Genomic DNA, 26,704 nt, shown 5'->3' with positions numbered 1-26,704 from the left:
TTCCTGGATGATCACGATGGTACGAGGGCACATTAGAAAGGAACTTCTGCTTAAAGATACATGCAAGTTAGAAAGATTTCACGACAACAATGTCAACTTCATGCCCGGTTTTCACGTCTGCAAAAACACTAGTCGAGTGAAGAAATCTGGTTTAAAAAGCGGCCGTGATGCCAGTTTCACATGACTTTTAGTTCTTGAGTCAATCAAGTTTCCGTTCTTTTTTTTTCTTTGGTTGGTTGAGTCAGAGGGCCGGGCTAAATCCACCACAGACCGAGGCAGGAAACATCTCGCACGAGTGTGCGTTAGAGGGAAAGAATTTATGTGTTTAGGGACGTGTTTGTCTTCGCATCGCTGCTTTTCTGTCCACTCTCTGTTCAGACGTGTCTCTTCCCACCGCCTCTATAAGGTAAGTCTTCACCGAAATCTGTTTTACTCCACGGGCTGTTTTTCTTCTTTCTTTCCTCACTTATTTTTTCCTCCTACATGCACTGTTTTTTTTTTTTTTTGTGTGTGTGTTTGTTTTCCTCATCACATTCCTTCTCCTGGCATCAGCGGAGGAATCTCTCAGCGGGGACGAAGGATCTTAAGTTTCATCCAGTCAATCTCGGCTCTAACTCTCTGTACCTCTTTCCTGAGGAACCCCAGCCTTTAATTCGTTCCTACATCCTGTTTCTGTCTCGCTTCCTTCCCGGCGTCTTTATTTGCAGCCGTGTTAACAACTTCCTTAAAGTTAAAGCGGGGTGTTGAAAGCGGCCTCAAACTTGTGACTCGTGCGTGGCATTCACAAAAATCGACTTTTTGTATTTTTAAACATTAACATGATTCCTCTTTGTTTTAAAAAAAAATTCTTTTTCATTTCTCCCCGCTGGCTTCCCTCGGTGTTGACTTCAGCCTCTTACTCTCATGAAGGAGTGCATCCAGCCATACAAACGCACTGCAGATTGCTCTCAGGTCTCTCCTCGCCTGCATATTGTCTCATATTCTGTCTGCTGAACATCGCATGAATGGCTGACGGGCTCAGTGACCCCTGCAGCTGATCTGTGACCCCGCGTCTCCATCTAAAACCCTCCGTCCGTCTGAAAACGGACGGACGTTTCCAGTGTTTTCCAGTGTTTTCCAGTGTTTTCCAGTGTTTTCCATTTTCCATTTCCAGTGAATGAAATGATCTCAATAATAAACTAACCGTAAAAACAATTATCCGGTAATATTTCTGAAGATCTACTTACAGAGGCAAATGATTTCAGGACGACCAAGAACCCTTTAAACTGAGGAAGAGTTCATGAATTCTCACGTGCATCAATAATTATTAACACTGCACATTTTCCATGTTTGTTTCCATAGTTTGATCTAATGATCATGCCTGCACCTCGTATGGAAACAACAACAACAACAAAAAATGCTTCAGGATGGCAAATTAGTTATCATAAATAATAAAATAAACCGGCCTCTCCGATATTATTGCATTTCATACAAATGCCCAAATGGCAAAATGGTATATTTGACCAAGAGCTGCGTAGAAATGATTTCACAGGCTCACCCTTAAAAGCTAGTACAGCTTCAGTTTTCATTTCCGTCTAAATATATACATCACAATCAGAAATAAGTTGTTAGTTGACCACATTTCACTGGTTTGTTGAGCCGAGCTGCGAGAACGCCGTCGTCTCAGCTGTATGTGACGTGCATGTGGTCCAGAAGTACATGACTTTTTATGTTTTTATTTATTTAAATGATTTCACAAGTTCAATCTTTTCAGCTCCGGCCTTTAAAACACACGATCCCCTTCACTGCACACGGGCTCGTGTCTTTATCTCAGATTTAGTTTTTGTACTTATTAACTTATTACTCAACCGGCTGAGTGAGTTATGTCACACAGTCTGTGGGGGGTGGAGGGGGGGGGGGGGACTGGGCAGGAAGAAACATGTTGAATCAGCGAAGCTTGGGAATCACTTTTTTACCACGTTGCAACACTTAAAAAAAAAAAAAAAAAAAAAAAAAAAGGCGTCGTGATTTTTATTTATTCGGGGGCTCGTAGATGATCCGGGAAGGATGGAGGTGCAGAGACGATAGGACAGAAGAGACGAGTCACCAGATTGGTGTCTCTGCTGTCGTTCGTGCAGAACTAGAGTAAAGCCGCGGGGAGGGGGGGGGGGGACAGAGTGGGACGACGGAGACATCTCGCTCTCTCACAGTAATTATCAGCTTGGTGTTTAGCTTTAGCCAAGAAACCAGGAACCCGACTCTCCTCCTCATCCTCCTCCTCCTCCTCCTCCTCCTCCTCCTCCTCCTCCTCCTCCTCCTCCCCTCCCACGTGGCGCCCTGTCCACAGGCAGGCTTTCATCACTCCGGCTCCAGTTACCTCCCACATATAAGCTAACCAGGCCAGGTGAGCTCAAACACTCGTCCACGCCGGACCTCTCCATACCTTACAACCTCACACACACACACACACACACACACACACACACACACACACGCACACACACACACACACACACACACACACGCACACACACACACACATACACACACACACTCCAGTGGACAGGCAGAATGGAGCCGGAGTCGGTCAGCATGCCGGAGGTCCCGGAGGAGATCATACAGTTAAGTTTTCCTGCGCCTCCTTTACTCACTGTCGGTGCGAGCAGTGAAACTTTGACCCGAGAGCCTCCGCATGGCCTCGGGTCGCTCGCTCCGTCTCCCCGCTCCTTCGGCTCCCCCACAGCTCCCTCTCTACGTGCTCAGATAACCGACCGTCCTCTCCGACCGGCTCGTTTTGGTCGGTGAACTTCGCCTGTTTATCGATCGCGCTTCACGGAGATGCGTGACTTGTAACGGCGTCATCCGATGATCGATAATCGGGAGAGGAGAGGCTGCCAAAAGGGGGGAAAAAAAAACTAAAGCAAAAACGGAAAGGGGTGGAGCTTCTGCTGACATCCTGTTTGATTGCTGATAAATGTGTCACTTTTCTTCTGTAAGTTATGACGCTTTATTACAGAAGAGTTGGTGGCGGTGTCTCGTATATTAGATCGATGTCCTCAGTTGACTCGGAGGACTTTAAATCGAGCTGTTTGTGTTGTTTTTCCAGTCCTTTTATTATCTTCCGCGGCGCCTCTCGAGCAGCATAATTAAAACACAGTGAAGCTGTTTACTGCAAAAACTTTACAACATCTATGAATCTCTCTCAAAAAAAAACAAAAACTTCTGATTACGATCTTTAGAAGCAAAACTGCATACGCTGGTCGCTATGGTTACGCATCAAATACACCGGAATAAAAAAAAAAAAAAAAAATGTATTTCACAAGAGTAATTTTCTTCTGTCCTCTCGTGCTGAAGTAAAAATATTTCATCAGCTAATCGGGCTGGAAATGTGATTAAAAAGTTTATCTTTGAAATTTAAAAAAAACTTCCCTCGGGAATTATTACCTACTATTTATTATATTACTGGAGCACAGAGCAAAACTATATGTGACTTCTCTCGTGATGAACTGAGCTTTCACCCACTGCTGAGGTCACGATTTCATTTCAATATTTTGGAGTATTATTGGTGTAAAAAACAAAAAAACAAGTTACTTTTCAGACGCCACAATAAACTCTGGGAATTAGTGACGGGTATTTTCACTGATCTTTTAAATCTTATAGACCAAACAGTGAACCAGTTCAATAAAAAGCACAACAGAGGTTAATTTGACGATGAAGAAATATGCGACCGAACTGAAATACTGAAAATTACACCCTTCATGAATATATATCGCAGGAGGTTTGTATTAATGTCTGCGAGGTGTACCAAATACAGAAGCAACTGAATGTAGGTCTGCTACTAAGTTTTTTTTTTTTTTTTTTTTTTATCACATAAGCGAGCGAGAGACATTAAAACAGAAACTCGTTGGCCTACTTTTATAAATACAGCAGAGCGAAGCATCAGAGGACAGGAAGAGGCAGATGTGTGGTTGAGTGACGCAATGCATTGGTTGGTTGTTTTTTTTTTACCTGTGTGAAACTAATGTTCCCGGTAGTCGTTCCCACCTGTGACAGGATCCAGCTGGATCAGTGGCACCGATGTTAGTGGGTGTTGTGTTGCATAAAAGTGATGTAATGCAACAAAACCGGGCATCTTCCCAAACGCAAACTGTGACCCACTTCTTTTCCCCGTCCGTGTGCCTCTTTTGAGTGTTTTACCGTGACAAACGTCTGTCCACGCGCCGTCTTACCCGTCCGTTCTCCCCTCCGCAGCATGCTCTCCTTCCACGCAGCGCCGGGTCAGTTCGGCCCGGAGGTCCGGCAGCCGGGTCTCCAGGTGTGGAGGGTGGAAAAGATGAAGACGGTGCCGCTGGATCCCTCCGAGGTGGGAGCTTTCTACAACGGGGACTCCTACCTGGTGCTGGAGAACCGCGGGGACGAGGGAGCCGACCTCCACATGTGGATAGGTGTGAAGGCTGTCGAAGCGCACGCGACCCATCAGCCGTCTTAGTGCTGAATTAACACATCAAAACGTGAAGAAATATCAACGTCGAAGGAAAAGTTCAAACAGAAAAGTGCACGCAGACACTAAAAGAGACATGTGAATAAGATAAAAGACAATCGTAAATTAGATGTCGAATATCAATAACGGTAGAATTTCAATGGAGAAGGAAGAAGATTTGGATTTTTAATGTAGGATGGAGCCTGATCATTCATTATAAACTTTATTCTCATTTTAATAGGAAGCCAAGACGAAGCCGAAGTGGTTGTCTTGAACTCGGGACAAAAAGCTCTTTATGACCCCGTCGCTGGCGTCTCATCAGCTGTTGCTTTTACTCTTGACGTCTTTTTTTTTTTTTCTAGAAGCATGAAGCCGGGATAGAAAGTAGGACGGTAATCTGAATCAGAGTAATCGAGGTAATCGGATTAAAAGGAAGCGACGCGGGTCAAAACCTCGACTCCCGAGTCGGAGGGGGAAAAGAAAAGGGGGGAGGCGGTGGGACGGTTCGTGAGCGAGGAGCATTAAAAATGCAGGAGGACGGTTACAGTACTCAAATGTGGCCGTTGTTTCCAGCGTGTATCCGGTGCTTAGGTAACACTAAGCTGATTGTCACGACTTGGAGAGGCTCTCTTAGCTCAAGCATGCATCTCTGACCCCTCCTCCTCCCCCCTCCTCCTCCCCCCCTCCTCCCCCCTCCTCCTCCCCCCCCCTCCTCCAACTTATTTACAGTTGATGAAACTTTGCGTTGCCCTGTTCCCTTTTATTTTGAAATCCAAAACACTTCCGGCCCTAAATTCCACATAGTTCCTCTTTTCTCATTTTTTTTAATTTTTTACGTCTCCACTTTAATTTGTGCTTTAAATGTTTTGTTTGAACTACCAGCTAACAAAACTGCGTTAACGTGGTTTCAAGTTAAACAAATTTAGCTTATTTTTTTAACGTAGCCGAGTTTTACGTGTTGACGTGTTTTTACATGAACCAACGTTTTATCTCGTTTTTTAACGTGGTTTTACATTAACCAACGTTTTATCTCGTTTTTTAACGTGGTTTTACGTTAACCAACGTTTCAGCTCGTTTTTAACGTGGTTTTACGTTAACCAACGTTTTAGCTCGTTTTTTAACGTTGTTTTACGTTAACCGTTTTACCTCGTTTTTTAACGTGTTTTTACGTTAACCAATGTTTTATCTCGTTTTTTAACGTTGTTTTACGTTAACCAACGTTTTGTCTCGTTTTTTAACGTGTTTTTACGTTAACCAACGTTTTATCTCGTTTTTTAACGTGGTTTTACGTTAACCAACGTTGTATCTCGTTTTTTAACGGTTTATCTCGTTTTTTAACGTAGTTTTACGGTAACCAACGTTTTATCTCGTTTTTTAACGTTTTATCTCGTTTTTTAACGTGGTTTTACGTAAACCAACGTTTTATCTCGTTTTTTAACGTTTTACGTTAACCAACGTTTTATCTCGTTTTTTAACGTTTTACGTTAACCAACGTTTTATCTCGTTTTTTAACGTTTTACGTTAACCAACGTTTTATCTCGTTTTTTAACGTGGTTTTACGTTAACCAATGTTTTATCTCGTTTTTTAACGTTGTTTTACGTTAACCAACGTTTTGTCTCGTTTTTTAACGTGTTTTTACGTTAACCAACGTTTTATCTCGTTTTTTTAACGTGGTTTTACGTTAACCAACGTTTTATCTCGTTTTTTAACGTTTTATCTCGTTTTTTAACGTTTTATCTCGTTTTTTAACGTGGTTTTACGTTAACCAACGTTTTATCTCGTTTTTTAACGGTTTACGTTAACCAACGTTTTATCTCGTTTTTTAACGTTTTACGTTAACCAACGTTTTATCTCGTTTTTTAACGTTTTACGTTAACCAACGTTTTATCTCGTTTTTTAACGTTTTACGTTAACCAACGTTTTATCTCGTTTTTTAACGTGGTTTTACGTTAACCAACGTTTTATCTCGTTTTTTAACGTGGTTTTACGTTAACCAACGTTTTATCTCGTTTTTTAACGTGGTTTTACGTTAACCAATGTTTTATCTCGTTTTTTAACATGTTTTTACGTTAACCAACGTTCTATCTCATTTTTTAACGTGGTTTTACGTTAACCAACGTTTCAGCTCGTTTTTTTAATGTGGTTTTACGTTAACCAACGTTTCAGCTCGTTTTTAACGTGGTTTTACGTTAACCAACGTTTTATCTCGTTTTTTAACGTGGTTTTACGTTAACCAACGTTTCAGCTCGTTTTTAACGTGGTTTTACATTAACCAACGTTTTATCTCGTTTTTTAACGTGGTTTTACGTTAACCAACGTTTTAGCTTGTTTTTAACGTGGTTTTACGTTAACCAACGTTTTATCTCGTTTTTTAACGTGGTTTTACGTTAACCAACGTTTTAGCTCGTTTGTTGGCTTTATGCTAAACAGTTATCTTTTATGTAAAAACAGTTACAGCTTTTAAGCGTAAAGCTCGGCTACATGATTTTGACCTTAAAAATCATTTATAAGTCTTTTGTAAATCATGGTTCAAAGAGGAAGAACATTTTTGTAGTTTTCAGTTTCGCTTCCTGAAGAGGAACATACCTTCAACCAGCAATTGCACAAACGTTTTCTTGGATGTGCCAACTCAACTAAATCGGAACTTAAGTCAAAGCTAGAAAGTTTTTTTTTTCCTCAACATTTTAAATATATTTCTGGTTTCTTCGTTTGTACCTTTTCTTCTTTTCCCTCAGACAGTTAATTTCTCTTCTGTGGCAGGTGAGAAGTCTTCCCGGGACGAGCAGGTAGCGTGCGCCATGCTGGCGACCCAGCTGGACAACTTCCTGGGCGGTGACCCCGTCCAGCACCGGCAGGTTCAGGGCTACGAGACGCCGGAGTTCATGGCGCTCTTCCCCCGAGGGGTCAGCTACAAGGTGAGGAGCCCCGACTGGAGGCTGGAGAAGTGGAAGTAGCTGTGAAGATACGAGGGAAATTAAACTTTAACTGGAGAATTTATTTGATAAGTTTGCAGGTTTCCTGTAATAAAAACATTCTTGCAAAGTACAAAACAATTTGTTGTTCATTATGAATATTCTCTTAAAGGAAAAGATGAATTGAAACCCCAGTAAATATTCATTTCATCTTTGTTATTTGAAACTTTATTATAAGTGTGAAATTTCATATTTAATTTTTGCATAAAGTATTAATTACTTGGAATTAATCAATTTGCAATATTTGTATATCCATTATTTTTTTTATTAAACCTACTATGAATTAGAAATGATTTACAGATTTTGATCCAACAGCGTTTTAGTAAAGTTTATTTGATTTACCTTGCACACAAAAAAGCCTGCAGAGTTTACACAAATCTCACATTTAATCTTGTATCTTTTTATGGCTGGATAAATCCCTCATCATTTTATAGCACCTGAAATATCATGAAATCATGCGACAAATTACATTTTATGCCTCAAGTGTTTTCACAATGGTCGGGCTTGTTGAAACATCCAGGGAACGTTAAAGCCGAAATCTCTGTCACATCTCCCGAGCAAAGTCATCGAACGTAAAACACGAGGAAAAGTAGACGTAAATAAAAAATGCTCCTCTTTCCTTCCCAGGAAGGTGGAGTGGAGTCGGGCTTCAGGAGGCCTCAGGGCGGCGGGACGGTGCAAAGGTTGTACCAGATCAAAGGGAAACGCAACATCCGTGCCAAGGAGGTGGAGCTGTCCTGGAGCAGCTTCAACAAGGGAGACTGCTTCATCCTCGACCTCGGAGAGGTGAGATACTCCGTCCGAAGCAGCCCAAAAAAAACCAACAAAAAAAACAAATGACCAAATCAATCGCCTTATCGAAATGTGACGGAGCTGCGAAATAGACAAGTTTAAGCACGTTTTACGACCACAAACTGCGTGAAATAAAGTTGACGATGCGACTCGCCGAACCCTCCAGACGATCGTGTCGTGGATCGGATCGCAGGCCAACATCTTCGAGAAGCAGAAAGTGCGCGAGATCGCCTCGCTGATCCGCGACACGGACCGACACGGCAAAGCGCGCATCCTGGACACCAGCGAGGGGGAGGAGTCGGAGGAGATGCTCAAGGTAAACGCAGACCTGTGATGAGTTTCAACGTCTTTATATTCTGTTTGCAAGTCGACGTGTCAGAAGAAGAAGGCATTTTAGATTTTCAGATCAATCAAAAATCAACTGAAATCAAGTCAAGAATTCGGTTGTCTTTAATAGGATCTGATACCGATGCCTTTCACAGATATCTTGCTGTATGTTGGCCGATATATCCTGATATAAAAAAAACTTTTTATTTTTTTACAGAAAATCATTTTTAAAAAAGATGGTGGGGCTAAATTATAATTTGTTCTACGTGTTTGTTGTTGTTGTTTTTTTAATAGTAATTTATAATGATTAAATCCACAGTGAAGTACACAGTCGTAAACAATCCTGCCTCTAAGTGTCAAAAGTGTTTGATCACCACATTTGAAGATTTATTGCAAACAAAAATGTATGTTTGTACCTACTATTTTTATACAGTAATATATAAAGAATATTGGCCAATATATCAATATTGGAATTTTTATTTCGACCTGTAAATATGAATATCGGCCCCATAAACGCAGCATCTTTTGGGGCCCTTGTTTGAATATTTGCTGTGCTGCTGAGCAGGTTTTGGGGAAGATGCCGGCGCTGGCGGAGAGCACGCCGGAGGAGGACAGCAAGGCGGACGTTTCCAACTCCGCCTCCCTCTACAAGGTAACTTACCACTTTCACCTTTTAAACCACCGATCTTCTTTTCTAACTCAAACATAAAACAACACTCATCTTTGCTCCCTCCTCAGGTGTCCGACGCGACGGGCTCCATGACGACGACCATAGTCGTGGAGAAGAGCCCGTTTGCCAAGGAGCTGCTGGTCCGCGACGACTGCTTCATCCTGGACAACGGCGCCAACGGAAAGATCTTCGTCTGGAAAGGTGCGGAAATCCTGCTCAGCCCCGAAACCCTGAAATGCACACGGAGGGAAAGCGATAGTTGTTAGATGCCCGCAGATATTGGATATCTGATGAAATGAAATTTTAATGACCACGGTGAAAAATAATGATTGACAGCGACACGGAGAGGTGAGTCCGAGGACACTGAGATGTGAGGAGGAATTTTATCAAAGAACTACAGCAAGATTTTGAGTTACTGTTTACCTCCATAACGTCCTCAGAGGATTTCATTACTTATGATTATAGAAAATCTGTTATTAAAATAAAAATGTTGGCTCAAATGTAACTTGAAATAAGTAAACAGCCTCTGAACTCAGCTGAAAACACATGATTGTGACAGAAATCATTTCAAGGCGGCAGGTTTAAAGGTTTATTTTGGTTATTTGAAGGCAGAATAAATAAAATATAGCAGAAGAAGACTGTATTTTTTTTTTTATCTGTGAGGTCCAAAGATCATTGTTTCTTAATGAACCCGATAATTTAAATTCACGGGCGTGTCTCATTTTGCTACCCTGACATCTACAACCACGCTGAAAGCATGTGACCTAGTTTGAGAGGAAATTAGACATCAAACGGGTTTATGATGCGCCTCCGATATACCAGCGCCTCATGACATTCACTGATTCACCGTCAGGTAACGGAGCGAACGCTGAGGAGAAGAAGGTCGCCATGGAGATAGCAGACAACTTCATCGAGCAGATGAAATACCCCAGGATGAAGACACAGGTACTGTTTGGTTTAGATTAAACATTACAAACCTGTCAAAGCTTTCTTTCATTTTCTAGAAATATATCTATATCTCAATAAACGTGCAGCAGTTTGTTGTGATGATTTAATAATCTGGATTATCACCGCCAGGACTTTTACTTGACCTCCTTTGTGTCTACAATAATCAGGTGGAGATTCTGCCTCAGGGGAAGGAGACCATCATCTTCAAGCAGTTCTTTAAGAACTGGAACTAAACATTTCACGGGAACCTTGGAAAAAAAAAACCTGCACTTCAGAGGACCGACAGCATCCCGCAGAAAATACATTTCCATTTTTTTTTTATATGCAATTTACTTGTATGTACATATTTGTCGGGTACAGACAGCTCGCTTTGGTAGAATCAGACTTTTATAAAAACAAACCAGTTTCTTGTGGTGAGAATAAAAAGGTATAACAAGAAATATATACAAAAAACAAAACAAATGCACATAAAAAAAAAGGTTGGATTTGTTTTTTTTTACATTTGTTCAATAGTGTCATAGATTTGCCTCCATTTGAAGAATAAATCTGAACCTGCTTGCTACTTGTTGTGATTTTTTTTTTTCTCATGTCAACCCAGGACGTCTTTCCATGATCTTTTATAAACCAGGCGCTCTCTGCTGTCAAACACTAATTTACAATTATCACAGTCACATCAATCAATAAAAACTTACAGTAGAAATCCCTGCTGCAATTTACCCAGGTACTTTTTCCCCGCTCATGTACCTCCCTGTATGTTACATACGATAACACTCCTCCTTTAGTCACACTTTTACAGTAAGACCTGTCGATTTGCGTCACTGCCGCTGATAGCCAAGAATTTATTGCCGTTATATAAAAGTTATGGGAGTCTGCCCCCGTGTTGACACGGCGACCAGGAAGCCGGCGAGGGTTTAAATCAGAGATTTGTGCGTAAAGTTTCCCTCGCCACCTCGGAGGCCATAAAAAGTCCAAAGATCAGGGAGGCGCAGCGAGACAAATAGATTGGACGAGCAGAGGTGTCCGTCCAGTCCTCTCAGCCGGCAGAGCATCACCACCGCTGCACCGAAGGTACGACAAACTTTACAGAAAACTGTAGTACTGATTGTTGGATTGTACAAATGCATGTACGTTTATGCACTTTATATTGAATTTCTATAATATAATATATCATATTATATGTTGTGTTCATTTAAAAACAGCTACCTGGACAAAAAGTTATTGATTATTATTTACAATCAAATAAACTCATTACAGAGCGAATATACTGGATATGTTTGTGTGCCAGTGAGTCACGTCCACATTTTTAGCTCCAACTTATTTCAATATCGATGTTTTTTGTGTTTCAAATTACCACTGACAGTTTTATTTTTTACTTATTTTGAATTTTCTACTTTTTTGATGGACTACATTCACACTGCAGTTCGGTACTTTTTTCTTCTTCCACCACTGGACACCAAACTTTTTTTTTCATGCGATCTCTTGTACACAGTGAGGAGCGAGGAAGCCACCATGGAGGTGAAAAGCATCCTGAAGTCCGATAAAAGTAGGTTTATTAATGTCACCGCTGATGACACTTTTCATCATGTGTGTGTTTCATTCATGAATTTACAATCTTTTTTTTTTCTGATGTGGGAAAAATAATTGGAATTCAATCATCATTAGATTCAATCAGATGCTCCTGAACAGCGCCGACGCATCGGTACCAGATTAAATCCAAGCGAATACACTATTTCAAAAGCTAATGATGAGATCTGTTGGTTGTTTAAAAGCACCGGTTACTCTTAAGTTTGATCTACTTCCTCTGTTGGAAACGTGAACGTGTGTGTTGCATGAACTGATATTAGCTGAGACTCAAACAGGCGTTTGTTATTTCCCATATTAGGGTTGAAAAAAGTGCTGCCGGCGGAGGACGGCAGCACCACCCAGAGCAGCTCCATCGGGGTCGTACGCTGGGCGCTGCCCGACGAGAGCGTCCAGGTTCACAGCTCGGCCCCCAGCCGACGGGCCGAAGACACCCCCAAAAGCTCACAGGTAACCCCCGCAGGGTTTAAAACCCCAAATGTCTCGTCCCCTTGTTGTTCAGTGTTTTGCTGTTCAGGTTTGTGAGCGACCTGTTGTGTCTGCTGCAGCAGCACCCTCGTCAGAGCGGCATGAAGGACCTCCGCAGCCTGCAGGAGTGCGTGCAGTTCGTCCAGCACTGGAAGGAGCAGGTGGACCAGGTCTGCAAGGTGAGACCTGAGGGAAGGAAGACACACACACACACACACACACACACACACACACACACACACACACACACACACTAAGTTATTACTTAGTGACAATCACAAATGTCAAGAGTATAAATTCAGTGAAATGTGTTTAAAAAGAGAAGTGGCTCAATGGTAGATAAAGTAGACAAGAAGAGGAAGTGATGTTAAAGGTTTGCCTGCCTCATTTTGAACTCTCATTTTACTGCTGGGGCTTTTTTGCCAACTCGGGATTAAAAAAAAAAAATAAAAAAAATAAAGTGAGACTAAAGGCTTTTGATATTATAAGAAAAATGAGAGAACAGTTTGTCACAAAGGAATGGTTTTTTTTCAAAGTTATGATTGTACAAGCGTTGCCACGGGAACCATTGCTTGTTCATGAAGAAACTGATGACTAGGTCAATTGGGTGGGTGGATGCTGAATGGAGACGTGTTTATTGACTCTTTTACAGCCTGGTTACGTGAACTTACACCCACCACAGGGCCGGGGCATGTGTGTGTGTGTGTGTTGTGTGTTGTGTGTGTGTGTGTGTTGTGTGTGTGTGTGTGTGTGGGGGGGGGGGGGTATCGCTTTAACCACTTGACATCTGCGAATGGAATAACTTCCCACACGAGACCTTTTTAATGGTGTCATCGCCTCCGGAGGACTTCGTGGTGCCGGATTGTGTCTGACCGTGTGCGATGTGTTCCAGCAGGGCGGCGACAAACCAGACGACGGTAAGAAGGAGGCCGAAAGTTCAGACCGGCGCACCGAACGCAGCCTCGAGGAGAGCAGGAAGCTGATCCTGGAGTGGGCCAATGAGTTCCATCATGTCCACCAGGTCAGCAGCGCTCACACCGGTTTCTCTCAACTGCTGATCGAACTCGTAGCGTGTGAATGTTTACTCACCGATTCGGCGTCCTCAGCCGCTGAAGGGGACGCGCCGGCCGTCCGACAGTCAAGAACGGGAAAGTAAAGAGGACGAGGACGGCGAGGAGGAGGCGCATCTGAGGATCATGGAGTGGGCAAAGGAGCTGCAGAAGGCGACCGAGGTGAGAAGTCGCAAAACCTAAAACTAAAAAGGCCCAAATAAAGTGCCAGGGTTTGACAGAAAACAGCGGCGAAGGTCACGGCTGAAATGAGGTATTTGTGCGCAGAGTTGCGGCGTGCAGAGCGAGGAGGTCGGGAAAGTGTTGAGGCTGCTCGGCCTGAAGAAGAAACGGCTGGCCAACCTGCTGCCTCTGCTGGAGTTCATCACCTGGTCTCTGCTCAAGGAAGACAGCGCGGTGAGGAAACGTTTCTACCGGATCAGAGCCGCACTTTCAGAAAAGAAAACGTAAAATGTCAGGCGACCTCATTTGTTTAACTTCAAATTGAGTGAAAAATGAGGCCGAAATGAAACGAACTCTGGAAAACTATCTGAATTAAACGATTTTTTTTTTTAATTGGTTTGATATGGCACAAATAAACCAGAGTTAAAGCCCCTAAAAGAGAAGCTCAACGAGTTCAACATCAAAACCAAGTCTTTAGTGTTCAGTGCCGTGAAACCATTTTACATAATGTGTGATTTGAGTGAACTTTGCTCCTTTTGTGTGTGCAGAGCTTCAATAAATGAACTCTGTTTCAGTTTACGCGACCAAGATCTGCTTTTGACCAGATAACTTCAACAACCTGTGGTTTTTACAGCCGGCAGTGAAGATTCTGCTGATAAAAAAAATAAAAAATAAATTAATAAATAAATCACCACATTCGCCGACGATGGTGTGTCGTAAGGTTGACACGTGAAGGGCTTTGCTGTGGATGTCGACTCTTTATGACCCGCCTTGTGTTTCGCCATAAACCCCAACCAGATTAGCTCTGCACCAACAGTGTGGAAAAAGTGTTTATGGATTTTCAAACATTATCATAAGAGGGGGAAAAAAAGAGTAAAAAAAAAAAAAAGAAATAATGCTGTTCTGAGAATAACATTTTGAATTTATTTTCTTCATTTCCAGAAAATGATTCCACAGTTATGGTTACTGGCAAAGCAAAGAACCTGGAAAGCAGGAATTCAACGATACATCCCAAACTCAGGTGAGTGTTTCCCAAATGTACCTTTTTACTTAAAAGAAAAAAGACTGAAAGCTTCTTTTATTGCCTGCGAGTTCCTGATATAAAGCAATTTGATCATCTCATGGTGTATTTCTATTAGCAGTTCGGTTGATTTTTGTTTTCAGAGACCAGGAAAATATGTATATATAAAAAAAAAAGATATATATGCAAAACAAAAATACAAAAACTTAAAAGATAGGAGTCTTAATCTTTGGGAACTCCCGGTTCAGGCCGTGTGAAATCATCACATCCACTGCAACTATAACCAACTCACCGTGTCTCTGTTTTTCAGTTTGGAGCTGGATTTGCAGCGCAACAGGTAAATTAATTTCTTTTGCTTTTGTAATCGTGACAGAAAAAACACCAAATATTACAGCTGCAGGATAATTAGCTCATTTATCTCTTTTTTTTTTTTAATTTTTTTTTATTGCAGCCAATGTGATTCTCGACCCGATGACCAACCACCCGTGGCTGGTGCTCTCGGAGGACCAGCGTCAGGTCCAGGAGGGCCACTCGGAGACCGAGCCGTCTCACAGCACCCAGCGCTTCGACAGCTGGCCCTGCGTGCTCGGTTTGGAGGGCTACAGCTGCGGCCGCCACTACTGGGAGGTGAACATAGCCAACAACGGCTACTGGCGCGTGGGATTGGCCTCCGGCAGCTCCAAGCGGGAGGGGCGCTTCCCCATGACGCCGAAGCAGGGCTACTGGACGCTGTGGCGCAGCACGCTCCACTTCTACGTCTGCAGCAACCCGGAGACTCAGCTGCCCGTCAGCCTCGTGCCCCGGCGCATGGGCATCTACTTAGACTACGAGGGAGGCCAGATCTCCTTCTACAACGCGGAAACCAAGTTCCACATCTACACCTTCACAGGGAGCTTCAAGGAGAAGCTGTACCCGCTGCTGGCGCCGATGGACGGCCGCGCGCTCCTGACGGTCCTCGAGCCGCACGAAATCTCAACATGAGAGGGGTGAAAAGTCAAAACTCCCGCTTGACGCTTCAGAAGAATTCAATTTAACGTGAGGAAAATGAAGTTAAAACGGCTTCGACAAAGAAAAAAAAAACAACAACCGTCGTCAGTTAAATCTAAACTTTCAAAATAAAACGGAATTTTGTTTTCTTCAGAAAAAAAAAAAAAAAACCAGATCTAAAATATCTGAAGCTTCAGTTAACAACATGTACAAAGAACGGATAATGACGTTAACAGGAAGATTGAAGTGACGGATCGTGGCGTTCTGAACGTACACGCAGCCTTCTTTGAAACAACGTCAGACTTTGAGATTTCTATCAGACCGAAACAAAAACCGCTGAAACTGTAGACGCGAGGCGTGTTTGGATCGTCTGCGTTGTCACGACTCTTTCTTACAAATCCAGGGTCCGTACGCGTCGCAGTCGGCGGCGAAGAGACTCCCACCTCCCCTCAGGTCCGCACAGTCCCTGTGATCGGCGTCCCAATCTACCCTCACCCTATAAAAACACGCACACGTTTTGATGAATGATGTGTGAAATATTTAAAATACACCAAAAAAACAAAACAAAACGAGCCCTAATTTTTTGTCGTACGTCTGTGTATGTCAATGTATATATGTATATGTCTGCGCATATTTATTATAATGTTGTAATAAAAGTAAATTGAACTTAAATATTCTTTGGGGTTTTTTTTATTCACACTTTCAGCCTCTGTGTTCGGCTTTTTGTAGAATTAAAAGTTCTTTTCTTCTTTTTTTTAACTCTTTATTTTAAAGGTTTGTAATTTTTTTTAGGACGTTTCCTGAAAAAAACAAACATGTAATACTAATTTATATAAAGTGCTGTTGGTGCAGTTTGTTTTGAAGTTATTTGTATCCTACAGAGTATTTCAGTCAGTGTGTTGCAGGTCAGCTGAAAATACCAAAAATTTTCAACGTGTGTATTTTGACAAAATAGTTTTCAACGATAAAAGACTTCGGCGCACAAACAAACAAACACGGTGAGCTGTGATTGGCTGGACTAACGTGATGTACTGTGAATTGATGTCTGTCAATCATGATCTGTATGGAAAGATCCAGGACTCACGGCATGTAGTGCTGGACGTCCGTCCCGTCCCCCCACAGCCACCGACCCTCCTGCTGGGCGTCCGTCAGTCCCACCCACAGGAAGGGAAACCGGGAGAACGTGCTCATCACGCCTTGAAGAAAATCCTGTGGTGGAAGCAACATTTAAAAAAAAAAACAACGTTCATTTCATTCAAGGTTGTTTTTTTTAATGGGCAGTTTTTTTTTTAATTTTTGTGAATCTGAGTTCAAATCAAACGGACTTGATGAGGCTTAATTGTTCACGACTAAGTTAATAAACATTAAAATTTAAGGACAAGTTCATGGAGAGCTGAAACTTCCAGAACTGCAAGTTTTTAAGTTTACGTCTCTGATGTCCTTTTTTTTTTTTGCGCCAAACTCAAATTAAACCACATTAACTCTTTTTGGCTTTTTGTTTAGTTTGATCTTTTCGAATGCATCTTTTTTTTTTTCATTTTTATTTTCAAATTCCATTTTATGTTCCTTTGTATTTGGACTGCATGTAATTGTCCTGCTGTGAAGCCCTTTGAGCTGCATTTCTTGTATGAAAGATGCTAAACAAATAAAGTTTATTATTGATATCATTATTATCTGTGTTTGTGGCGCTGGTTGGTCAAATATCTTTGTTGATTAGTTAGATGTTGAGTTTACTCTCGCCTCCTTGTTCAGTATTTATTCTCTGTGTATTCTTGGACTCAGTCTCTGGAAGTCCACTCTACTCGGGTTTCTCAACAGCTCCAGTAGTTCCCGCATGGCCTCCGTTTGTAAGAGCTACACATTCCCTCCACAGCGCGCCGTTACCATCTCTGCAGAGTCTTCGATGACAGCCAGGCGGCCGTCGTGCCGCCGGCAGAACTCGGCGCTCTCGTTCCACCGCCGGTTCTCCTGCAGCCCCGGTGAGAAGAAGTAGCAGCGACGTCTCCACCAGCGCCAGCCGGCGGGACACAGACGGCACCTGGAGTCTGCGGGTGGAGGACGAAAATACAAACCAATGAAAAAAAAAACGCCGCCACAGATCTCACCTGGAAACGCCCCCGTTCGCAGGATGTTCGGCGAATCACCTCCAGTGACGCCGAGGAGCATCAGGTCCAGACGGTGGCGCTCTTCTCGGCACCGCTGCAGCTTCTCGTCCGGTGTTTCAGAGGTCGGATCCGCCGCCGGCGCTGCCGTCCGTGTGACCGACGAAGGCAAAATATTCATGAACGGATCATAACTGAAGAGCAACCGAGTTAAAATGATGAAGAAAAGATTGTCCAAACGCTGGATTATCTTTTTAAAACTATTTAGGGAACTACAATACAAAAGGTTGTTTATCATTTTAAGAAATGTAGATGGAAGAAAACATGGAAACTATAACAGATCTTAATACAATTGATAGATTTTGTAGATTTAATTTTTGTGAAAGAGTTTTGAGAGGAATAAGTTAGCAGCAAAACTCTGTTTACATATTCGAAGAACACAAACAGAAATAAACTGCTAATTGTAAATCATACATACAGATCGTCCAACGTACGATTTATACGAATGCATGTTTTCAACTCCAGATTCAGACTCACCAAATGAGACGAAGGCCAAAAGGAGTCCCGCGACCACGGCTACTGTTACCACGGCAACGGCCACCCCAGCCATCACATGACACGTTGGACATGATCCTGCATCTGTAATGGTTAAAAAAAAAATTAAGAAATATTCTCAGTTATAACTTTATATACGAGACAAAAAGCTTTTTTTTTTTTTAAATTTTAAAGGCACCACGCAGGCATTTAAATAATCAAATCATTAACTCGGATTTATTATTCAAACGTCAGTAAAAGAGACAACTGAGAACTTAATAAAGAACAAATCCACAGGTTTAAAACCTCGTCTGTAAGCACTCTTTAATTTTTTTTACTTGCCTGTACATTTTACAATTTGACCTCCCGACAATCGTTAAGATTAAAACCGAGAACCTCTCGGATAACTTGCGCTTCCAAAACAATAACTGCTTCGCTCGTTGTCGATGCGTCGACGTCACCGTACACGTATATTTTAAAAACTGCGAAAGTACGCGACACTTTTTACTGTCACATTTTAAAGCTTTATTTGATTTGATTTTTGTGTGTCATTGCGCGGCGAGAAGCCGTTTTAAAACTGACCTGCAGGTGTTTCCCTCTCGTCTTCCTCCTCTCGGCGTCTCGGCGGTGAATCCATGCTGCTGCTCGGCGCCCTTTCAAACGGTTTCTGACTCGTATTTGCAGCATCTTCTCATTTTCTCACGTTTTAAGCAGAATAAAATGTGAGCGCCCCGCCTCTTCCTCATATCGTGAACCGTTTCCTCTCAACACGGGAGCTCCGAATTAGTAGTTGACACTTTCAAGAGGAAGCTGGCGGAGCGAGCAGCCGACGGAGGCCTTCACGATCCCAGCCCGAAGGCGTCGAAGGTGTTAAGTCTGTTCGCAACAGCTTTGTCTTTGAGATGCTTTTTTTTTGTTTTGATGTGACTTTCAGATGCTCCTCCGTGTTTTTAGGAAAGAAAAGGAATCTAGTTTTGGTCACTCAGTTGTCCGTAGCGTATTAAATTGTGCCGAGAGTAAAATTGAAGAAAATCTGAGTTATAGAATTCAAAATGTTGTTTTAGATTTTAATTCATTCATTTAAAACATCAGACACAAATATACCACATTTTTGTTAAGAAAGAAAATAGATACAAATTTGATAATATTGTCTTATTAAGGGAAGATTTTTTTTTTTTATTATACATGTCAACATATCATGTGACTGTTTTGTCACAAATCAAATTGTGGATATAACGAGTTAATTGTTTTAGTTATCCCTTTAAAATAATGTTTCATAAATTCTTACTTTTCTTGGGTAGAAATGAGATTATATATAAAGTATGTGCAAAATATTGAGGAAAAATAAATAAAAACAAGACGAATTGAGAAAACGAATATTATTAGTTGCTACATTCTTGTTTAGAAATTTTTCCACTTCCTATTTTTTTGGTGTTAGTTATTTTCGTACATTTTTGACTGCTAAAATTCAGACTATAAAAGACGCGAGTCAGCGTACATTATAATGGATCACAACATTTTAATTCTTGTGACTGAATAACACAACAACTCACAGCAGCTTCGTATTCTATTTTCCTAAAAGCACAGAGCTTACAAAATTAATATGTTTGCAGAATTCCCACCACAAAGAAAACTCTTCTGGCAAATGTACATTTCACCGAAACAACTTTCAAAACCAACAAAATAAAAGCGTTGTGTGTGTCGGGTTCCTGTGTTTTTTTCATACTTTTTGGAGTTCCCATTTAATCTCTTCCTTCAAAAGGTCCCGAAAATGTTCTTCCAACTGCAACGAAACACAAAACAGATTCACGTTTAGATCAACATTTCCTTTTCGGGCTCCAAAAACCTGCCGAACGTGTTTTCGTATATTTGTTTGTACATTTGATAAACTTCACTGTGAAACTAAGAGTGTTTCTTGATTTGTTTCCCTCCACCGCACGGCGACGGACCCACCTGTTCAAATACTGTCTGTCTGGTGGTGCTGTTGTCACAGAGGAGGGACCGGGATGAAGAGCACATCATCGACAGACCGACTTCTATCGGATCGGGCTCTGAGGAGCGAACAGTTATCGGTTATATAGCGTTTTAAATTCCTTTCTTTTGCTCCGACAGCAGCGCGGATGTAAAGTATTCAAACCTGCCGAGTGTTTCGTCCCACCTGTGCGCACCGTGACGGATCCTGGAACACTCGTCAGACCGCCCGCCACCGTGGAAACCTGAAAACGATAACTGGATCCAGACTTCAGGTCGTTAAACGTGTGGGTGGTTCTGTCGCGGACGGTGTCGCTCCAGCTTTGGCCCCAGAAGTTGGAGCTGATGTTGACGATGTACGTGGCTTTTTCGATGTTGTCCGGAGCCGTCCACGTGAAGGTGATGCTGTTTTGGTTGCCTTCGCCTTTGACGTTAGTGGGCTCAGACGGCACTGAAAACAGGAAGCGAGAGTCATTTATCAGAGTTTGGACACAATGTTCACGATCGGCGTTTGGAGTTTCCAATATAATGAGATTTTCTTTAAAAATTATAATCCAGATTTTCATCCAACCCAACTGTTTTTGAAACTATTCATGGCTATTATAAAGGAGCTATTAACCGTTCCAGGATCCTTTTCTCCTTTTTTTCCTCCACATTATCCTCCATCTAATTTATTATTTACTGCTCCAACATTCTTGTGTGCTTCACTTTGGCTTCATCTTGCTTTTGAGCGGCTCATCTGAAGTCCATCTGACTCTTTGGATTCATAATCCGTCGTAATAATAACAGCTTTAGTGTCGTATTAAGTCACAGAGAGACGACTCACAGGTGAACTCGGAGAGCGTCATCGGCGGGCTGACGAGATGTCCGCTAACAACGTGGACGACCACGGTGTATTTGGAGGAAGTCTTCAGTTTGGTGAAACACTTCTTAGGCTGTTTTTCACCTTCAAATCGTTCTACAGGCTTCCCGTCCAACGTAAGCTCCACGGTGAAAGATAAGTCGCTTCCCGGAGGAGGGGTCCAGGAGGCGCAGAAGGAGGTGTTCTTTGTGGACAACGCGGTCAGTTTTGAAACCGGTCCGGGACCTACGCGACACATCACAGAGTCAGATTAGTGACGGTGAACGCAGCGCAGAGGACGTTTCTGCCAATCAACAAAAAGGAGTTACCGGTGTTGTTGAAGATGGTTAAACTGTCGCCCTCCAGGGTGTAATTGACCAGCGCCGTCACGACCAGCTTTATCTTGCTGCCCATCGGCAGATTTACGACCCGCGTCGAGGTTTGGCTCACCACTTTGTTAAAGTACTCGCTGTTACAGAGAGAAACAGTCACACCACTAAGAGACGACAACTGCTGCTGCTTCGCAAATGTACCGACTTCTACAGGGGGACACATTGTGAGAAATTCTAATATAACACCAGGTTATTACAGCTTAAAACATAGTTGGACAGTTTAGGACTTCATCCAGTTATAACTATTATCAACGTGTTAAATTATCTTAAAGCAGCAATCAGTTAAAAAAAAAAAAATCAGCAAAAAAAAAAAAAAAAAGAGACAAAATCGATGCTAAAGAGCTGGACAAGAAAACAACATTAAAATGTTAAACTATCCATCAAAGTTTACGTAACGACTTCCTGGTTTCATCTGCCGTAGTCGTCCGCAGGTTTTCTCTGCAACGAGGGGGCCGTTAAACGGTGCGCTCCTTATAACTACAAGAGGAGGAGGAGGTCAGCTTGTGACCTCCACTCGACCTCTATGTTTCCCAGAATGAACAAACCAATCACCGGCTCTAAAAAAAAAAAAAAAAAAGGACTTTGTCGCCGTTCTCCTGCACGCTGCGGAAGACGAGGGGGGCGTTCAGCCGGTTGCACTCTGCGGCTTCACCACTAGATGCCACTAAATCCTACACGCTGCTTCTTCACCCTGCTCGAGAGTTCGATTTCATCACGAGTCTTCCAATAGCTGCGCAGATATTTGCAGAAAGTCGACAAAGCGCCGCGTGTGCAGGTCGTGGACGGATACGTACTGATCAGTGCTGAAGGCCTTCACCCTGAACCCCGTGTAGCGTCCTTCGGGTGGCGTCCAGGTGAGAGACAGCGAGTCGTTGGTGATGTCGGACGCCGAGAGGTCGGACACGGCGCCGGGCCCTGAAAGGAAGATCAAACCGATAAAACACAAAACAAACACAACCACATCACCGCTGTTCAGGTCGAATTTGCCTTTGCCAATTTGAATTTCATTCATACGGTGTGCGAGAAGCTGTAAACGCCTTTTAAATATGAACGAGCCTCTCGCATGCTTTTACTGGGATCTTTTTTTTTTTTTGTGCGCTTCATATTTTATGTCCTCGAAGAACTAAGAAAACACAGAAACAAACAAAAGTCTGCAGAGAAAAGGGCATCGTGTTGGACAAAAACGTTTACTCGGCGTCTTAATCCTTTAGAAACTCACTGGTGTACGCCGTGGTGCTGGACTCCACGCTCCACTTGGACCGGTCCCGGACTCCTGACTGGACGGTGAACGTGTATAGTGTCCCGGGAATCAAACTTTCGACCTTGCTGACGGTCATGTCCGTTTCAAACACTTGACTCTCAACTTTAATGCGGTAGATATCGGTGTTTCCAGCTGGTTTGTTCCAGCTTAGAGAGATGGAGGTTTCTGTCACCGTGTCGACTGTGAGTTTTATGACTTTGTTAGGTTCTGAAAAAAAGAAAGAAAAAAAAAAAGGAGAATTATAAGTGTTTGAAATACTTTTTAATTTGTTTATCAAGTTATGTGCACTTAATCTGAGCTTTAAAAAGTGCTTCTAAAACAATTATATAAATATATAAATGCCCACTTGTGGCAGAAAAACACTTGTTTTGAACTAAAATCTGGTCAAATTTATCTACATTTTTAAAAAGATTTGGATATTATTGAATCAAAGTATTTTACACTGTTTAAAAGACAATTTAATAACCTTTCATATTTTTTGAAGCCACATCAGATCATGAATTAATAATCTATATGCCAAATGTGCAGCATGTAAAAATCCCTGTTTTCCGTTGGACATCTTGATTTCAGAGCTCCTACTTAGGGAAAAAAAAACCTCAATACACACGGGCACAGATTTAGATAATTTGTGGTTATATACAACAAATAAATGTACATGTAGTCTTGAATGTGTTCTCTTTGTGTTAAAACCACAGGAGCAGGTTGAAAAATGCACTTTTCCTCTCGCAGCAGATCTGCTAAAGACGAAGGTGAATAAAAACCCACCGGTGTAGAAGGTGACGTTCTGGGGGTTGAGGTCTCTCTCGCACTTGACGGGGAACACCTGGACGGAGTAGAGGCTGCCGGCTGTCAGGCTCCCGAGGCGGTGGGTCAGTCCGGTCTGGTTGACCGTCTGGTTGTCTTTGCCTCGGACCTCGACGCGGTAATAGCTGATGTCACCGAGCGCGGGGAGCCACGTCAGCATGGCGCTCTCCGTGGCCACGTCGGTCACGACGGCCCGGCCGAAGAAACGATCTGTTGGACGATGAAGATCGATGCCGAGATGAAGCGTGATGTTGTGAAATTATTGCGTGGACGGCTACGGTGAGAACGCACAAGATCTCGGAAGGTAGTTGAGCGTATTGTCCCGCATACAAAAGCAAATAAGTCATATGTTTTCATTGAACATGTCTGCTATTCCTTCACTATGATCATATTTTTTCCTCCAGGGAGAAATATTCGTCGGATTTTGTCGTGTGGCTGCCAAACATATCAACAAAAACAACACTCAGTTTGTGGATTGAAACTGGAATAAACTGTAAAATATTCAAATAATAATAAATCTAATTCATATACATGTAAAGAATAATGTTAAACAAACAAAAACAAAAAACAAAGCAAGTCTGACCTTCATAGCAAACGAAAGGCAGCAGGTCCGAGCAGCTCTTCTCGACCCACAGCCCGAAGGCGAGCATCGCCACGCACGAGTCTTCGATGTAGTTCTCCGGGAATTCCGGCAGCACCGCCGGCGATCGTGAGCACGTTGGCTCGACCGCCAGCGTCGTGGCCATACTGGGTCCAGCTGTGGTGCTGATGTTATTCCACATCAGTCCAACGCTTCCCATGAGGTCGGTGACGCCGCTCGCGTCCGTCATGTTTTCAGTCGCTGTCAGGTCGTCGGAGCTCCAGTTTCCCGTCGCGTTCTCTCCGAAGTCGGTGAAGCTCGTCGGGTCAAAGGTCGTGGTCGTGGTCGCGGGCAACGGGCAGCTGCAGGAGCAGCTGCAGCAGTCTATCTTGGGGAAGGAGAGCTTAAGGAGTGGCCAACCGGGGTACCAGTTCTGGAAGGCCAGTGGGTCCCCGTTAGCCCAGCGGGTCCACGACATGCTGCGGTTGCTGGTGGAGTTCCTGGTGGAGTAGCTGGTGGAGTAGCTGGTGGGGTAGCTGGTGGAGTAGCTGGTGGCATTGTTGGAGTCGAAGTTCTTGCGAAGGCCGATCCAGTGTTCAGAGTTGAGCCTCTTGGCGATGCCCTGGACGTTGTCGGGGGTCAGAGTCACCAGCTCCTTGAAGCAATCCTGAACGGACACGAAGGGCAAACAATTACTCGGAGATCCTGTCTGCATCCAGCTGATTGTTTCCTCAAACAATGATAGGAGTTGGTCAGTTCACATCAGTCCAGTAGATACTGGCGGTGTTGGTTTTTCAGTAGCATCTCATTGAGTCTCAATTCAGAGTAAAACGTCCTCACCGGTACAGAGAAGGCGTTCATGGTACCCAGAGGATCACCACTCTCAACCGTGGTGACTCCGCCTCCTGACTTTTCAAAGGAAAATATCTTCTAAACTACAAGACAGATCGCCATGATGTTTGCTACGGAGAGTTTAGGTTTATACCGAGTCAGCCGGAATAATTTTAGCGAGCAGTAATTTCCTCGAGCCGTCAGATATTCGGGAAAGTCCTCATCACCTCCAAGTGAACCGCCACGTCCCTCTTCTACACTGCTGCTTTTGTAAGCGTTAAACAAATGAGATACAATATGTAAATATGAGGGTTTTTTTGCCAGTTGGCAGATTAGTGGCTTCTTCATTTGCAGTATTTATGCAAAAGCTACGCTGGCTGTAGTCTTATTTACAACCTACTGACACCGAGGGTGCAATAAATAATAATAATAATCCTCTCATCCAACTCTCAGCAACAAAGACGATTTCCCCAAAACATTCCTTTAAGTTGTGAATTATCGAAGTCTTTCAGACAGTGTCGGTTTATTTATGACAACTGTTATTTACAACAACAAAAAAAGTCTTCAGTCTTCAACTAAACTATAAATAACAGAAGACTTGTTTTAATGGACCGAATGATGTTCTGATTTGTGTAAATCCACGAGCAACATTTATTTTATTTAAGTGACACATGAAATAAAAGCATTAAACTGAAAGTAGTCTGGTTTTGTTCATATACGTGAGGGTGAGCTCGAACCTGGCAGTGGCTCCTGGCGCCGTCCCAGGTGAGATTTCTGGGCACGATGAAGTACTGTCGCTCCGCGGCGCCGTACATCAACATCGGCGCTGAGGAGAGACGCGGAGAAAGGAAGTCCGACCGTTTTTCATGTTAACAGACAAACCGATTAGGAAGCAGCAACAGCACTTAAACAGAAACATATTTCGTTCGGTCGGCGTGTATTTCAGCAGTAATAACACGAGTACACGTCATTGTTTTCCATTTTAAAACGTCAGATTTGAAATAAATTAAATTACTGTTTTCGTTTGCTTTTCACTCTTAAAACCTGCATAGTGCTTCAATGTATAGTTGGACACCGACTTATTTTTTTTCATTAATAAATAAATGATTAGCCTTTTACAACACGAAGCTCCCAAATATAATATTAAATAATAAAATAATAATAATAAAATAATCCCAAAGAATTTCCCCTTGGGGATTAATAAAGTATCTATCTATATTTACAACTACCAGCTTCTCAAAAGTTCAGACTTGATGCTTTTTTTTTATTTTGGGTTTACTGTCAGACAAAACAACGATTTAAACACATCATCTTAGTTCTGGTTAATTTATCAACATTTACTGAATTTAGACCCCAAAAGATTTTTTTTTTTTTTTTTTTTAAATGAGCCTATTAAGAGGTAACGTGAATTATTTGTGGCTTTAATCTGTTTGCTTTACAATAAAAAAAAAAAATTACAAAAAAAGAGCTGCAAATATTAAGACTCACCCAAACATATTAAAATACAGATTTGATCCTGTAAGTTTTTCATTTCAGCGTCCTGCGGCGTCCCGACTCTCTGCAGTCCGATGAAAGTTCACGACAGTGCTGGACCTGTATTGGAGACACAAAACACGGCGGACACGGAAGAAAACACCTTCTGAATCGTTGAAAACAAGACTCAACGGGTGAAACAGCTGACGCCTCATTACTCACCCAGACTACCGACGCTTCCTGTGACCAGAAGGGAGTGATGGGTTCACAAAACCCCACCAGGTCATAAACAGCACATTTGACTGCCAACACAAAGCTTCATTCAACATGAGACCTTCATATACAGCTGGTTTTGCATTGATATTCCAGATATGCAAAGTAAAACCAAAAAAGGGCCTTAATGTCGTGAATATCAGCACATTAATAAGACATAATAATGTGTGTGTGTATCATTTGA

At 42.5% G+C, this 26,704-nt stretch overlaps 4 protein-coding genes across 5 annotated transcripts; 2 read left to right on the top strand and 2 right to left on the bottom strand.

Annotated features, from left to right (window-relative positions):
• The first annotated feature begins 256 nt into the window (after positions 1–256).
• capgb (capping protein (actin filament), gelsolin-like b) lies at positions 257–10,731 on the top strand. 2 transcript variants are annotated; one of them, XM_069169912.1, is made up of 9 exons: positions 257–406; positions 4,231–4,424; positions 7,221–7,375; positions 8,060–8,218; positions 8,391–8,540; positions 9,117–9,203; positions 9,290–9,422; positions 10,075–10,166; positions 10,337–10,731. In XM_069169912.1, exons 2-9 carry the CDS (start codon positions 4,232–4,234, stop codon positions 10,400–10,402), a joined length of 1,035 nt encoding a protein of 344 aa, XP_069026013.1. In that variant the 5' UTR covers positions 257–406; position 4,231; the 3' UTR covers positions 10,403–10,731. The 2 variants fall into 2 exon arrangements, with proteins under 2 accessions (XP_069026013.1, XP_069026012.1); XM_069169911.1 differs by lacking the exon at positions 257–406 and adding an exon at positions 2,412–2,600.
• Positions 10,732–11,678: 947 nt separating this feature from the next.
• LOC138210553 (zinc-binding protein A33) lies at positions 11,679–15,506 on the top strand. The gene is made up of 9 exons (XM_069169775.1): positions 11,679–11,712; positions 12,052–12,200; positions 12,299–12,397; positions 13,114–13,289; positions 13,357–13,450; positions 13,556–13,684; positions 14,393–14,471; positions 14,782–14,808; positions 14,923–15,506. Exons 1-9 carry the CDS (start codon positions 11,679–11,681, stop codon positions 15,450–15,452), a joined length of 1,317 nt encoding a protein of 438 aa, XP_069025876.1. The 3' UTR covers positions 15,453–15,506.
• On the bottom strand, positions 15,083–18,179 carry LOC138210642 (CD209 antigen-like protein C). The gene is made up of 4 exons (XM_069169913.1): positions 18,098–18,179; positions 17,343–17,704; positions 16,543–16,667; positions 15,083–15,954 (listed from the first exon to the last, which is right to left on the bottom strand). Exons 1-4 carry the CDS (start codon positions 18,168–18,170, stop codon positions 15,837–15,839), a joined length of 678 nt encoding a protein of 225 aa, XP_069026014.1. The 5' UTR covers positions 18,171–18,179; the 3' UTR covers positions 15,083–15,836.
• Positions 18,180–19,259: 1,080 nt separating this feature from the next.
• Positions 19,260–26,636, bottom strand: LOC138210560 (receptor-type tyrosine-protein phosphatase eta). Its single transcript, XM_069169783.1, has 11 exons — positions 26,263–26,636; positions 25,512–25,600; positions 23,947–24,610; positions 23,325–23,573; positions 22,518–22,766; positions 22,093–22,213; positions 21,236–21,375; positions 20,892–21,152; positions 20,253–20,516; positions 20,048–20,145; positions 19,260–19,877 (listed from the first exon to the last, which is right to left on the bottom strand). Exons 1-11 carry the CDS (start codon positions 26,303–26,305, stop codon positions 19,815–19,817), a joined length of 2,241 nt encoding a protein of 746 aa, XP_069025884.1. The 5' UTR covers positions 26,306–26,636; the 3' UTR covers positions 19,260–19,814.
• Positions 26,637–26,704: the final 68 nt, after the last annotated feature.

This window comes from Embiotoca jacksoni, unplaced genomic scaffold (assembly GCF_022577435.1).
Source record: "Embiotoca jacksoni isolate LCO1_2020_lvr unplaced genomic scaffold, fEmbJac1.0.p SCAF_47, whole genome shotgun sequence".
NCBI classification, from domain to species: domain Eukaryota; kingdom Metazoa; phylum Chordata; class Actinopteri; family Embiotocidae; genus Embiotoca; species Embiotoca jacksoni.
Note: the sequence above shows the minus strand (reverse complement) of the source record. Positions and strands in the feature narration are given on the sequence as shown.

Excerpts from the sequence above, each read along its gene's own strand:
- capgb (XM_069169911.1), top strand. The coding sequence starts at position 2,551 with ATGGAGCCGGAGTCGGTCAGCATGCCGGAGGTCCCGGAGGAGATCATA. Across the intron at positions 2,601-4,230 it reads GTCCCGGAGGAGATCATACA|CATGCTCTCCTTCCACGCAG; the intron begins GTTAAGTTTTCC and ends TCCCCTCCGCAG. Across the intron at positions 8,541-9,116 it reads AGTCGGAGGAGATGCTCAAG|GTTTTGGGGAAGATGCCGGC; the intron begins GTAAACGCAGAC and ends GCTGCTGAGCAG.
- LOC138210560 (XM_069169783.1), bottom strand. The coding sequence starts at position 26,305 with ATGAAAAACTTACAGGATCAAATCTGTATTTTAATATGTTTGG. Across the intron at positions 25,601-26,262 it reads CTGTATTTTAATATGTTTGG|CGCCGATGTTGATGTACGGC; the intron begins GTGAGTCTTAAT and ends GTCTCTCCTCAG. Across the intron at positions 24,611-25,511 it reads GCGCCAGGAGCCACTGCCAG|GATTGCTTCAAGGAGCTGGT; the intron begins GTTCGAGCTCAC and ends GTGTCCGTTCAG.
- LOC138210642 (XM_069169913.1), bottom strand. The coding sequence starts at position 18,170 with ATGGCTGGGGTGGCCGTTGCCGTGGTAACAGTAGCCGTGGTCGCGGGA. Across the intron at positions 17,705-18,097 it reads TTTGGCCTTCGTCTCATTTG|CGCCGGCGGCGGATCCGACC; the intron begins GTGAGTCTGAAT and ends CACGGACGGCAG. Across the intron at positions 16,668-17,342 it reads TCGAAGACTCTGCAGAGATG|GATTTTCTTCAAGGCGTGAT; the intron begins GTAACGGCGCGC and ends CTTCCACCACAG.
- LOC138210553 (XM_069169775.1), top strand. The coding sequence starts at position 11,679 with ATGGAGGTGAAAAGCATCCTGAAGTCCGATAAAA. Across the intron at positions 12,398-13,113 it reads AGGTGGACCAGGTCTGCAAG|GGCGGCGACAAACCAGACGA; the intron begins GTGAGACCTGAG and ends GTGTTCCAGCAG. Across the intron at positions 14,809-14,922 it reads CTGGATTTGCAGCGCAACAG|CCAATGTGATTCTCGACCCG; the intron begins GTAAATTAATTT and ends TTTTTATTGCAG.